Here is a 15131-nt window from a genome sequence, read left to right as displayed (position 1 = left end):
CTTCTAAGGGGATTGGAAAGGTCTGCCATGCTAATGTTTGCTTCACTATTAATTTTGACAACTAACATGCGCTCAAACTTGGGTTTTCCTAGCTCAAAAGATTCATTCCCTCAACATTTTCTCAGGCCAGCTCAGACTGTCCAATGCCCCTTCACAAGTTTGTTAGAGGCCGGGGTTTGTAATATAATCGAGATTAGGATCTTTAAGGGGTTATGTCGTTGAACGATTTGGGTATGATACAAACCATTTGTTCATAGCATTGTGGATAGTGGGAATACTAGATACATAATCATACAAAGGGCAATCCATTTTAACAATAACCTGATATGAGAATTGCTCATGATAGAGCTCTCCTGCATGGTTTTCATTATTGTTTGAGATTGTTTGCACTGGTCTTCCAATAGCAGGAAGACGTATATTTTGCAAATGTATAGACATTCCATAGCTTCTGAAGGAATTTTTGGGTGCTGCACCAACTGTAGTATACACTTCTGGTGAAGCAGAAGGCTTGTGTTCGCCTGACCTCACATAGGCAAAACACCAATGTGAAGGGGTGGTTCCTTAGGATTTTCTCCTTTTGTAATTTCAATTTGGGTGGAATAGGGGGATTGTGCATTAGTTCTTTCTCACACTATGGTTGCTCTTTGATGTTCTTACGCTCCTATGTCAATACATAGTCATGACTTTCTTGAATCTCTCTTTCCAGAGTGTTGGTTGGAATATTGGAAACTGAATTGTTTATGGTATCAGCCCAAGCTCCAAGATCACCAGGTATTTCTCTTTTGGTCAGTTGCATTCTTTGATTCACTGTTCATTCAATGGCGTGCTTTTCCTCAAAGTACAATAAAAAATGAATGGTGCCTGAGATCAAGTATCCAATTTTCTTTTATGTAGGCTAGAAGTCATGACTAGGTCAGGAAAGAGAAAATCTCCAATAGGTGGACAGGCTGCTGGTAAGAAGAAAAAGACTGCAAAAAAGAAAGAGCAAGCACCAACAACACCATCCCCCACATCTGCTGACACACAAGCCAAATCTCCAAATGTAGAGGAGGTTGAAGAGATGTCGGTGGAGAAAGAGTCTGCTAGCAAGAAGGATAGTGGAAAGGCTAAGGTTGATACGGAAGGTGATGAATTTGTCCCTGAATCAATGGATAGTAATGTTGGAAGTGATTTTCTTGAGTCCATAACTGTCAATAGAGAAATGGTACCTCCCCGTATCCCTTTGTGTAGATTACTTATTAACCCTAAGGTGAGACAACTTAGGAATGACCTCTCCATTCTCAAGAGAGCATTTGAGATGGAGGGATATGTCCCTACAAAGGGGTCCTTTATTATTTCAGTTGGGATGTCTGATGGGACAACTAAAGAGGTGGACGATGAGATAAGAGCTTCATGGGATAAGCATTGGCATGCTGTGAATGATGAGTTTGAGCATGAGCTTCAACAGACTCCTGCATGGGAATTCTTGTCCTGCAAGATGTTATATGTGTGGGAGGGAAACCATCGAACTGCCTCATGGATGGAGAGCATTGGGGAGGTCTTTGTTAATAACAAGGCAAGGCATATCAGGATTCATGCACATATTATAGCTCCGGAGCCCGACAATGAGTTGAGGTTGATTGCAGCTTTACAAAGGTTTAACTTGTGAGTATCATCTTTCTTTCTTCCACTAGTTGTTTCAAGAACACATTTCTATTTTCAACTTTAATGCTAAAATAGATTCCATTGTCCAGATTGAATGAGGAGGCAATTGTCACAACAAATCTTAAAGATTACTTGTATCATACAAGTACACTTGTTAGTTGTGATGCACAAGTATTTCTAGAGGATTTCACGGAAGAAGAAAAGAAAAATATTGAGGTTGTACGGGCAAAAGGAGATTGGTCAAGGAAGAAGGGTTTGGTATCCCCTCACACAGGCCATTCTTGGTCGCATGGTTTATGCTGTGAGTTCTTATACTTTTTACCTCATGCTTTCTTTCTTTCTGCTTTTACTTCATCACTTCCTTTATATAGTTTGAATTATAGCTTTGCTGCATACTTGCTTTTGTAGGGCAAGTGGAAATCTGATTTTGAAGTAGCTTGTAAGAAGCTGCCTCCTGGATTGGATAAAGATGAAAGAGTTGTTAAAATAGCTGGTATTAAAAGAACAGTCACTCAAACATACAGGAGAAAGGTGCATAGGGTGAGTGTGCATTTTCCTTTGTCTAGTATTACTATGTATTGCTTTCAAATGTCACGCTGAATTTCTTTTGTGTGGTTTTCACAGATTTTGTCAAGAATAAATCCTGCACATGGCAAAGATTGGTTTCACAAACTATGGTCCTTGCCATATGAAGACACAACTGCTAAAATTACACTAGACAAGTTGTATCAAGTGGCCATTGCTTCTTGCAGCAAGGCTAGGCAGCTTTCATTATTATCTTTACTTGGGTCTGATTTGAATTTGAAGAATAGTTATGGAATGCCATCAAGTGACCATGCCTTCATTGGGTGGCTTGCAAAGGAAGTTTTTATGGACCAAGTTCTTGAAGAGTGTCATAGGTTATTGTCACAGGTTCAGGCTTCCTTTGTTGGTGTTTCTCCTTTGGAGTTGCCAGAGCATCCTACACTATGCGAATATTTTGAGGATATTGTGGCAAGACATCGGAGTGATTTGTATGAGCCTTTTGCATCCTTCATGTTTGTGGCTACTGTGCCTGCAAAACAGGTTGACCTTGTGAATGCAAGCAGAAGAGTTGTTTATAGGTAAACATTCATCTTTCATTGCCTTATTCTTGAATTTCTATTTCATAGTGTTCTTATGCTTTCAACTGCCTGGGTTTTGAATAGGTTTATTCTTCATTTGCTAGAAACAAAAAAGATACAGACCATTCCATCTATTTGCAAGGCATGGACAGTGCTCAATCCTCCTACATATTGCATGTACACACATAAAGTCTTTCGTGAGGACATGACTGCAAAAGGAACTATAAGGCTTTCAGAGTGGGAGAGAAAGCATTGTCCATGGTGGATAGAGATGAGTAGTGGAAAGTGTGTGGAGGAGGAGGCATTAATGCTAGAGAGGTATATTTCTCATGTTGGTTATTTATGTGCCTCTTGTTCTTAACTAGTTTTTTGTGATTGACTTGCTCCATGGGTTTCTTGATAAGGCATTCGAAAGGTCAGTGTAAATATGATTCTGGATCCTCTGGAGACATGACGGAGGAGCAGCGTAAAAATCTGTAAAAATCTGGAGGAGCAACAAAAGATGTTGGTGGAGAAACAAAAGGAAAATATAGGGAATCCTGATCCTGCAAAACCAGGGAGAAGAAAGAATACCGACTTGGATGGAGATGGTAAGCTGCAAAATCTTTGTTGAGGTTTTCAAATTTCTTTTAGTCTAGTATTATCATTTGATATGCATTATGTTTGCAGATACTCCGGAAGTTGATGACTCTGGGATAGTGAGAAAGCCTTTCTCCATTGAATTTATTTGGGTTCCACTGTCTTTTCTACCACGTTGGAAACATCCCCTCACACCTAGGAGTTGGGTAAGGGTATGGGAGTTTGACTATATCAAATTGGGCAAAGAGATAGTGCAATCACAGCTTGCAGATGGATATCAAGAATTACGCGATTTTTTTGCACTTCTACACCAACAAGGGAAGAAACGAAACTCTAAACAATGCACATGGAGTGTGGACTGTTGCATTGTGGATCTTCCCACAGGGTATGCTACAGGTGATAAAGGAGAGGTTCCACCTTGGAATGTTATCACAGAAGATCATATCTCCTCTTCCTTGGCCGTTGCTGCAGCTGTGATGGATGACAATGGGTGGACATTGGTTTTCTGTTCCCCATCTACTCTGCCTACTGTGGAGCGCTATGCAGTAAGATTAAAAATGGAGGTGGCTTGCAGGTAAATTTATTTGTGTTGAACACTTCATGAAGTCTTGCAGGTTATAGGCTAGGGTCTGATTCTGGTACACATTGTTTTGTTTCAAGCAGATGGATCGTACAAAGCATGGAACCTCAAGGCAGTTCAGACACACTTGGGATTGGTGTGAAGGTGAGTCTTCATATGTATGTTTGCTTCTACTTCTGTATCATAAATCACATAGAAATTGACTCATGCTTTTTTGAATAGTCTTATGTTTTCCATGCTATGGCTATGAGGAGGATAGGACAAAGACCCACATTTAACATGCAATCCGCAAAGGGTGTGGCCTCCATGATGAGGATGAGTTTAGATGGCAACTTGCTTCCACATTACTTGCCTTTTGTCCATCATTCCAAAAGAGTTGGGAAGGGAGGTGCATGGCGTGGATCTCTTGAGAAGAGTCCTGCATTCATACTTATGTTCTTGGAGATGTTGTGTCCTCCAAATGGTTCCATTCTTGAGATGGGGGCAGGGACAGGACCAGGATTGAGGGCTGCACTCCACTCTGGTCGCCCTTGCTTGGCAATAGACAATGACCCAGAGATATGTGCTGGACTACTTCTAGGAGTGGTGGATGCTATTTATGCAGGTGTGGGATCGTCTACACAGCAGCATATGCTCATGGACGTCGATGCTGAGGAGGAAGAAATCAATGTTGCTGTGCCATTGGACTAGTGAGTATAAAATGTTGTTCTTTATTTTGAATGAATACCTTTCATTTACACATGTAAGGGAGTTCAAGAGTTTCATTTTGAAGTGAATTACCAACTTACGCAGAGAGTATGGCCATGCACATGGAAAGGAACGACAAATCATATAACTATGAGTTGAGGGAGAAGAGGAGACGATGATTTGTGGATGACTCCGCCGATGAGAATTAGTTCATGGTTATACTTTATGGTCTACTAGACATTGGTGCTATCTCACATACACAATATTTATTTGTGGCTATCATTTTGCTTCTGAAATTTTGTGACATTATGCGTATGAGACAATAGTTTGAAAAACTTTTTTTGGGTGCACTCTAGTTTATTAATGCGCAAGTAAAATCTACATTGGAGGTACATATTGTTTTGGCTTTTGGAAACAATCTTGAGCTTCTATTTTGTTGGTTGACATTATTATTTAATGTAAGATTCTATGATATGCATTTCTTCTCCTTCATACGTTGTCACTCTTACTTGTTATATTACTTGCATCTGGTAAACTTGTTGCATGTGGTTTGTAAAATCACTTGGCGGCTTACATATAGATAAGCAAGTTGAAGTGCACACGTACATTTATTGGTTGGATTGGTTCATTGAAATTCAAAATTTAAATTACACTTGTGGGTTACAATTTTTAGTGTGGAATCCTGGATTCATGATCTGGATTTAATGTTTTTTCGGTTAGGAATATATTGGGCAAAACTTCCACATCTAGTAAAAGTTTTATGCAATATGCTCAAACCTTGTTCATGGATGGAATCACATACATGAGTGGCCAACTTAGAGAAACAGTCTACTTTAGGTGTGAGGAGAATAGAGAAAAAGAATAATGAATTTAAAAATATGAATGTTTCGAAAGATAATGTATCATTCTAGGGGGGTTGCAAATGACCTTGACCTGTTTTAACATTTTCTTTAAATACTATACATGGAAAGTTTGTATTGTTAGAATTGAATAAATATAGTTGGTATTTAACATATGCCACCGTAATAGTGTTTCAATATGATTCCTTGAATGAATATACATTAAAAAATGTTGCAAAAAGGCTCGCTCGGACTTCTCTGCTCGTGGTTTTCTGCTCGGATACCTGTAAAACCCATCTCCTCTGGTGTCATGCCATGTATTGCTACAGTGGGAGTCCTATTCATTATGTAAACTACTGTAGCAACTGCTTTAGCCCAATAATAATCTGGTAGATCTTTTTCATTTAGCATGGCTCGAGATACCTCTTCAATATGCCTGTTTTTCCTTTCTGCAATTCCATTTTGCTGTGGGGTATAACTGCATGAATATTGCTGCTTTATGCCATGCTCCTGCAGGAACCTTGCAAACTCATTTGAGAGGTACTCTCCCCCTCCATCTGACCTTAGACATTTTATTTGCATGCCTGTTTCTTTTTCAGCCATAGCTTTAAAAGCTTTGAAATGCCCAAACACTTCACTTTTCTTTTTCATAAAATGCACCCAAACTTTTCTGCTGTAGTCATCAATAAAAGAGACAAACTAATGACAGCCTCCAATAGATGCAGCTTTAGGAGTCCACACATCAGAGTGGATTAATTCCAATGGCTTCTTGCTCTCTTGAACATGCCTAGGAAATGGTTTCCTTGCCTGTTTTCCAAATTGATAAGCTTCACAAACCTTATGCATTTCTGCAACCTTGAATTTAGGCAATCCTACAACAATATTTTGGGCCTGCATCAATCTAAGTCGTTGAACATTAACATGACCAATGCATTTATGCTAGATATCAATATCTGCAACTACACCGGTCCCATGTGCAAACATTGCTGCACTCAATTCAGGCATGTCCGCATCAGCGTAAACATCTTGCCCTTCTTCTTTCCTTTTGCTATCAAGCGACCATTATTTTTCATATCCTCAACAAAGCATCCATGAGGATTGAATCTGACCTGCAAGCCCTGCTCAACCATTTGACCAATAGAAACCAGGTTCTTGGTGATGTTCGGGACATGAAATACATCAGACAGGTATTTCTTTTTCCCATCCTGCATAGACAAAGGAATTTTACCAATCTGCACAATAAGATGTGCAGTATCATCACCAGTCTCCACAAATCTTGGTTTTTTCATTTTCCTTACATCCTGCATCCATTGCATGACTTATCATGTGGTTTGACGCACCTGAGTCAACATACCACACATCATTTCGTTCTTCTGCACTTGTCACAGAATTGGTCATGTGCTGCACCATAAATAGATGCTCATTTCTGTCATCACTCTGTCTCCTAGAAGATGCATAATTGCCTTGCTGTAATTTTTGATTCATAATGTCATTCTGCTTTTTGTAGCAGTCTTTAGCCATATGACCCATTTTACCATAGTAGTAGCATTCAACATTGCTGTTTGCATTTTGGCCTCTCTGCCATCCACCACGGCCTCTTTGGCTCCCCCTGCCTCTAGAGTTACCACGTCCTCCTCCATAGGACTGGTTTTCTTGAGTTTGCTACATATTCTGATTACTATTATGGCCTTCAGATCGGCCTCTAGATCCGGCCTCCTCTACCTCTACCTCTGTCTCTACCTCTTCCAGCATTTAAGTAGAAGACAGTTTCTTTTGAAGTTCCTCCTGAAGAAGATGCACCCCCATTTCTCTGCTCTTCAGAAATTAGAAGAGCAAACAACTCCTCAAAATCAAGAAATTTTTCACGGACTGCAATGGATGTCGGGAACTGTGCATAATACTTTCCTAGACCATTCAAGGTTACAAAAACTAGATCATTATCTTCCACTAGTGACCCAATGGAAGCAAGTGCATCTGCAATTTTCTTCACCTTCATGTGGTAGTCATTGATGCTCAAATTTTCTCTCTGCACATTGTGCAACTCCTGCTTGAGCTGCATTTTCCTGGCTTGTGTATTTGTGCTGTACATTTTTGCCAAGGTATCCCATGCCTCCTTTGGCGTACTTGCATCCTGAATATGCACAATCATAGAATCTGAAATACTGATAGAAAGCCAGTACATAAATTTTCTGGCTCTCTCATTGCATCATTTAAATGCCTGCATTTCCTGTTGATTGGGAACATTAGGAAGAACTGGTTCCTCTTCATTTCCTATAATGAACTTCCAATAGCCTTTTCCCATAAGGAAATTCGTCATTCTAAACTTTCATGCCTGGAAGTTGTTCTTGTCAAGCTTTTCAGTGACAATCTGTGAAAGAGAGTCAGAGGCCATTACAGAACACTGCAAAATATTCTGTCACTGCAAAAAACACAGCTTTTGCCTCACACGGGCAGATCTGCAAAACTGACGAAAGTGGTATTTGACCATACATTCACTTCCTAGTGACGATTTTGCATCAACAGGCAACAAGGATGATTTTGCAACTCCCAATACCTCTGCGCACAAGCATACGATGCAATTTTTGCAGGAACTTTTCACGGACTAGCAAAGCAGTGGTCGCACAGCAAAAACGGGGCCTTTTTTTGAGTGCCTGCAAAGAACTTCCGCCTTCAAAAAGGGGCCCCAAAATGGCCTCGAATTAGAAAAATAAAGTTACCAAGGGTTTTGCCCTCTCCCGCAGCATATACTACCCTCTCGCCACACCGCGAAGGACATCTCAATCTGAAACAGTGCGCTCTTGCACTTTCGGCTATGTTACCTGTAGAGATTTGCTCCCAAACTCGAAAAGGAAAGCAACACTGGTCCTCTTACCAGGACACCGCGAACTTGGCTTGCTTTCTTGAGCTCCTTACCACGAACAAGTCTCTGATACCATGTGAAGATAGTGGGAGAGAGGGAAGCCTCAAACTTATGATGGGTACGTTGTCTTTGAGCTTCCCCAATGTTCCAATGGTTCACCAATGTCTGGCATGGAACAAAATGCACATGGGCATGTTTGGACAAAATATTCCACTTGCTCATAAGAATTTTTTCATGGTGTTGCTAGAATGAGTAGATGTTTTGGATACCTAAGGTGCTTTAATGTTAATTTCCCTTATCTTGAACGTATGGGAGTGTTAAATAATACACAGTGGTGGATGGGAAAGATTAGGAAACCTCCTATGCCTAGTCCAATTGATCCTGCATTGGGGTCAATTCTGTGTAAACATTGTTTGGCAATCCCAGAGTGTGTTTATGAATGTAGTGCTTCCATATATTACTGCTTCCCACATGAAAGAGACAAGACAACTAGGTGTCCAATACATGTTGGTTTTCATGACCATCCTGTAGAGAAGCACACAAGCCGTATGAAGGAAATGCAGGTAGAAGATCTTGTTTCCATGCATGCTAGGATGAATGCAAATGCTTCTTGCAAAAACATAGAGGTGTTAGTGACAAAAGATGTGATGATGGATATGTTGCTTGCAAAGGATGGGGTTGATGTGGAAACACTTGATGATCATCAATTTCAAGAGGTTTTGGATACCATCACATTAATGACACAGAGGAGGAGGCTTCAAAGAGTGGTGCAGAGTGCAAGAAGTGAAGCTAGAGGAGGAGATGGAGGATTGGATTCAATAATGAATCTAAAATTGAGATGCAAGTACCCATATTTGCAAAGCATTTTGTTTTCTGGGCAATTGCAAGATGATGTGCAACCACACATTTTTAAATTGTCTACCATTGGTCTAGGTTCTGGCATGGGAATCACATGCCCCCCAAGGGAAGCCTTGAGTCACAATGGGTTCACTTTGACCATGTCCATCGAGTAAAAGGATGGTCATCAATGGGAGCTCATGTATATGACCCCTTCATAAGAGAACTTCAAACAATAGCAATTTGTGAATTTAAGGTACAAAATACAATTGCACAAGTTCAATTCTGGAAGCTTTTGAACAACCATATGGAGAAGAGTGGATTTGAAGCACCTGAATTTTGGGGCTTCATGGCAGATGGTGCAGGTGCAAATTGGCTTATTGTCCGTACAATGTACAATGGGGGCCCTCAGAATGTGATGGAGGGTAGAGAAAGGACATGTGGTTTCCACTGGGAGATGAGCATGGTTGAGCATACAAAAAGGTGCATAAAGCCTCAGTTTCAGAAGAGCATAAAGTTATGTGTCGAAAATGGAGGGCAGCAACAATGATAGCTTCTACTGACCAGTGCAATAGACAATTGACATTGTATTGGTCTCTGGCCCATGTCAAAGAGAGCAAGTTGCCAACACTGCAGACATGGTTAGCTTGGTGGGATGTTAGAGTCTCCCAGTGGGGGGGAATGTTCTTGCAATAGGATGAACATTCAACTTTTGTTCCAACTACAAATCTTTCGGAGACAAAACACTCAAGCATGAGAGCAGCACATGGCCATGCAAAACATATCTCATTGTATGAAGCTTGTCCAACAGACTTGGGAATGAGTGTGCTTCAATGTGCTCATTACAATGCTTTCATGTCTGGCAAACATATGGGAATAGGACCAAATTTGGAAACCCTCTGAAAGCGCATTGTTGATGGAAGTGGATCTAGTAAGAGGGATAGGAATAAGCTTGTTTCTTTAACACAGACATTGCTTGAGGAGGCTAGGATACACTCCCTCGATACGAGTAGACCAATGAAAGAGCCTATGAGTGTGCGAAGAAAGAGGAATTCCACATGTTCATATGTGATAGATGCAATTGATAGTCATTGGCCCGAATACATTACAATCACAACAAGGAGAGTGGCTAGAAAGAAACGACAACTTCAGTTTGTGAGTCCTTCCAAGGAGGAGGTTTGTAAAGAGACAGAGATACATGATGCCAATTGGGCGAAAGCCACACAGTGTTGTCACATGGTTCGGATACCTACAGGAAAATCGACGACGATGTGGAGAAATGATCAATGCACTTGGAAGAAATGCTAGCCATGGTGTACCAGCTCCATGGTTTAAGGGAAGAAGACAACACCCTAATGGAGTGACAGAGCAGTTTGTTTGGTTCTGCAACACTTCTGTGACCCACACTTGGAAGGTTGATATGTCCATTCAAGGTGTTCCTGGTAATGCCCTAGGTCTTTGGAAGGTTGCAAGCTGGACATCTATTACTATGGAAGAGAGGGAGAACCTCATGAAGGCAGAGTTTGTATTTGAGACAGATGATGTTGTCAGTAGCATGGGACCCTTGTCTCGCTTGGAAAAAACACATACACCAAGCCACGTTCGGTAAGATTGTGTCATGGAGAAGTAAATTGAATAAAGAGTTCATTGAAAGGATTGACAAGGCACTTACAGAGAAAGTGGAGGTTGTTAGAGAGAATATTATAATTCCAAATGAGGTACATGTGTTTCATGTTTGTACATCTGGTTCAATCTCGAAGGACCTGACATACTCTGTGTCAATTTCAGAATTCCCACGTTTCACATGCCTTGACTTCACACAGAGGGAGGCAAGTAAAAAACCTTACATGCCTTGCAAGCACATTTATTTTGTGTTCACTACAGTGCTGGGATTGAGTGACAAAGTGCATCAATTTATGCACCAGGTAGCTCCCACAAAGGTTGAGTTATTTCAAGCTCTATGGGGCAAGAGACAACCAACTTCAATTGAGTAGATGACACCAAAGACTTTCTGGTGTGGAGACAGTTTATGTATGAATCCTCACATGTTTTTCTAGTGCATCAGATGTAGTGTGTTTTTTTTCTCTATAAAGCTATGGCATAGCTGGTTTTACTTCCATGTTTGGGATCAAATGTATGGCAGATCCTATGCAAGCATGGGAGACCCAACATGTATATGTGGTACATCGGCATGTTTACATATTTTGTCATCATGTATGGATGTTAAATTTGATGGGGTCTTTATTTTTTCCAAACCCAAATTTTTTGTGGTTCTATGTCTCTATGTAACCTCAAATAATGTAGTGCGATAGTATGAGGATGGAAGATGGGGGAATTATGAGTTGGAAGCTTGCATTCAATGTTGGAATATGTTTGATTTTCTTATGTCCATGTCAATTGTTCTAATCATTCTGAGAAGATTCAGATAATAAATGGGGAGCTCGCTCGCTCAAATAATGTTAAATCTTGCTCGCTTTCTCTACTCGCTTTTTGGTAATCCTCCTAAAAAACCAGTCAAACACATCTCATGCAATGCATTGCTATGAGTGATACCACCACCATGCCTTGAGTTCTTGAAGTAGGCTTCCTTGGCTCTCTAGTGCGACTTCTCCATGCCTTGTGTATTCCAAATGGACAAAGGGCCCAAATTCTGTACAAACCATGGTCCGTGTGCATAGAGAATATGCTGCAAACGTGATGAGCATCATTTTAGCAACAAACAATTTTAATAAAGTATGTGCTACATATTATGATGGTGAGAAGATTACCATGTAATGCGTAATGTGCAACTTCCCCCATGCTTTCACCATTAATTGCATAAACTCTTTCATAGCCATCCTAGACCTTTCATAATACATCTCATTGATTCAAACCTGGCGAAGCAATTTTATTAATGCATCTACCTTTGTCCATACTTAAGCTCTCAAAGTTGCTACTTGAGGATGAGAAGCCTTATTAGTCATGCATTCACACAATACTTTCTAGTATTCCCAACCCAAGCTGCTTTGAGACAATGTATGTTTGTCTTTGTCGAGATTGTGGTTAGATAGGAGGGCCCCTTGCCTTCACTCCACCTATGGACACTTTGGTAGAAATATTCTGTGTTGCCCAAGACATTTTCTTGTCCTCCTTAAGTTTGACATGTCCTCCATGGAATCCCATCTCTGAGAGCAACTTCTCAACTTTTGCAATGCACCATGTGGATACTTCTTGTAGAATTAAATTCCAAGCATAAACAAGATGCAAATACAATGACTTATCAAGTATGCACAGTTTTGCATGTAAAGTATACATGTGTACTCTCTCTAGTGGGATGGGCAAGATGGGAGCACACTTTGGATGATTCTTGTTGTGATTGGGAGCTTGCATTTGGCTACAAGAGAGAATGCCATTGTAATCCAACCTTTTGCTTACATTGAGAACACATGCAATAAAGGCATGTGAACATTGCATTTTACCCTGTATCACAACCATGCAAGCACTTGAGGGTTTTCAAATGACTAGCAAGGTGCCATTCAACTCGAAATGCTCCATGGCCATCTATTTGCCCTGCCTCTTGTCTTCGAATCGTTGATGGGATTCCTATTTTGTATAGTCTCAAATGCTACAAGCTACCATATATCTTTCTCTGATTGAAATAAGAAATCTTTCTCTACTTCCTTGCTCCCTTGGACAAAGGCTGAAGATTTGTTCATAATGCAGATGCTCACTCTCGCTAACTTGTGTTCTTTCACCAATTGAGCATCATCCATTTTGATGACAAATGTGAGCTTTCCATTGCATTATGTACAACAAAGGATTACTAAAAAGCAAGCGAGCCAAAAAAAGAGTGATACAAAATAATAAAATATTTATAAATGCCCTATTTTAGTGGCAAAAAAATATAATTTATTTAAAAGCATGTGTATGTTTCCTCAATGCTAGAAGGTTAAATATGCATAGAACTTTAAAGCCACTAACACTAAATTCACATCCCCATAAGAGAGTTAGTATATTTCATTGCCAAGTCATCATTAATATCAATGATAAGCTTTATTGCAATCAATTCTTTCCACCATAGTAATTGAGATCATCAATGCAACCTTGCACACAAGTGGTGCATTTTCAAGGACTCCTTGAATGGACTATTCTACATTCCATGCATAAGTAAATGCTTAGATTTTTTAACTCCTTGGAAAAAACCCCATGTTTCTTTGTTACTGAAAAAACATACATCCCCAATGATTCACTCTTACACCCCATTAATTCAACTAGTGCAACAAATTGACCATAAATTAAGATTTTGGTGCATCAAATGTTACTAGATGTTGCAAAAATGTCATGATAATCCCCTAAATCATGCCTTGCCATTTGATTTGATATGTAACATGACCCCATTTAGACTTGTAAATTAAAAGATATAGGGATGTGAAAATGTCATCTTTTGGACCAAAACAAGTAGTGCATGGCCCAAAAGATGACATTTTCACATCCTTATATCTTTGTAAGTTGTCAAATTTTCATTTTTTGGCCCAAAAGATGAGTTTTTTGACATCCGTGCATCTTTTGATTGTCGAATCCAAATGGCGTAGTGTTACATATCGAATCAAATGACAAGGCATGATTTAAGCATGTGCAAGCAAGCATGTGTTTAAAATTACCCTATTCTTGCATTTTTAGATTCTCTCATGTAATTGGTTAAACACTTTTACATGTTCACATTTTCAATCTTAAAATTGTGACAACCTTCATAAATCTACATATATAAATCATGTTAAGTAGCTATTTCATAAATCCCCTGAGGCACATAAATGGCATGTATTTAAAAAATACCCCTCAATGCATGAAAGTGCTATGTTACATGTTTATAAGTAACCCCTTGGGTAATTGCCAAACCCAAATGGGTCATGTTAAAATAGTCCTTAACTTTCAACTACATTTTAAGAAACGTGACACATAAAACCCCTTTGGAATTCTTTCTATTTCAAACAATTATTTTATGGGACACTTAGATTCTTTCTTTGCTTGCTTGAGTTTCCTACCCTTCAACAAATTCTCGCTTGCTTTTTAGGCTCGCTCGCTTTTCTTCACTCACTCTATTGACTGCCTATGTACAACAAAAGAGAGAAATAGTTAGAATAAACACGATATAGGAAATGAACTAAGTAAAGTGCAATACTGTAATGGATTTCCTCTTACCATCTTCTCTCTTGCCATAGAATTTGACTATTGCTTTGTTGCAGGTCCTCAACATCTAAGTAGACATTGTTGAAAGCATTCATCTCAAAGGTTTGCAAACCAGATTTCTTTTTACTCTTCCAAGTCATTGTGCCCCTTATGCAATGGTACCCTCCAAGCATTTCTCTTGCACATTGGTTTGTTTCTTGTCGTGCACACCTTATAGACCAAGGTGTGGGTAGTGGCACTGTAGACTTCTTATACTTTCCCAAAATAGCAAACTTGATAATTTTGAAAACAAATGTGTAAGCTTCACGACTTATACCAGCATTATCACAAGTTGCAAGCATCTCCTTTGCATCCACAATGTCCTTGAATTTCTCTATGGCTGGCTCATTGAACTTGGTTGTATATAGATATTTCCAAGTGAATCTTTTTTTATCACTCCAAGTCCAACAATGCTTTGGCTTTATCATGAAGATATAACCAAGCAACCTCGCATGTCCATTTCCAAAAATCCAAACTAGGTCAGGCATTGTATGAAAATGAGAGCTCTTTTGGTTGGCAAGATCTAGAGAATACCAGGACACTTCTACCCAAAGGTCAAGATGCTTCTTTCCTTGTAAACAAAGACTGTGGATCTTGGAAGCTCCCTTCAATCCCAGACTATGTGTGCTTGCATATTAAGCCTCCAACTCTAAGTGAATGTGGTACTTGTTGGAGACATCCTCGAATGGTGCCACGAGTAAAGGAGTGTATAGGTGTTGCACTGGCCTCATATCATCTACCATGGGTATAGTGTGCTGCATGACTTTAGTGGGCACACCCTTTACGTATCTATACTT

The 15131-nt window shown here is 39.8% G+C and overlaps 2 protein-coding genes across 2 annotated transcripts; both read left to right on the top strand.

The window, feature by feature from the left end:
- Window positions 1-1876: 1876 nt before the first annotated feature.
- LOC147891731 (uncharacterized) lies at window positions 1877-3227 on the top strand. The gene is made up of 5 exons (XM_087388499.1): window positions 1877-1945; window positions 2053-2184; window positions 2269-2747; window positions 2832-3065; window positions 3152-3227. Exons 1-5 carry the CDS (start codon window positions 1934-1936, stop codon window positions 3225-3227), a joined length of 933 nt encoding a protein of 310 aa, XP_087244625.1. The 5' UTR covers window positions 1877-1933.
- Window positions 3228-3230: 3 nt separating this feature from the next.
- On the top strand, window positions 3231-4772 carry LOC147891730 (uncharacterized). Its single transcript, XM_087388498.1, has 5 exons — window positions 3231-3337; window positions 3417-3900; window positions 3990-4050; window positions 4129-4595; window positions 4679-4772. The coding sequence occupies exons 1-5, from the start codon at window positions 3250-3252 to the stop codon at window positions 4770-4772; spliced, it is 1194 nt and encodes a 397-aa protein (XP_087244624.1). The 5' UTR covers window positions 3231-3249.
- The last annotated feature ends 10359 nt before the right edge of the window (window positions 4773-15131 follow it).

Source organism: Dipteris shenzhenensis, chromosome 17, assembly GCF_047967505.1.
Source record: "Dipteris shenzhenensis isolate YYH24624 ecotype China chromosome 17, Dip_SZ_1.0, whole genome shotgun sequence".
Lineage (NCBI taxonomy): Eukaryota > Viridiplantae > Streptophyta > Polypodiopsida > Gleicheniales > Dipteridaceae > Dipteris > Dipteris shenzhenensis.
Note: the sequence above shows the minus strand (reverse complement) of the source record. Positions and strands in the feature narration are given on the sequence as shown.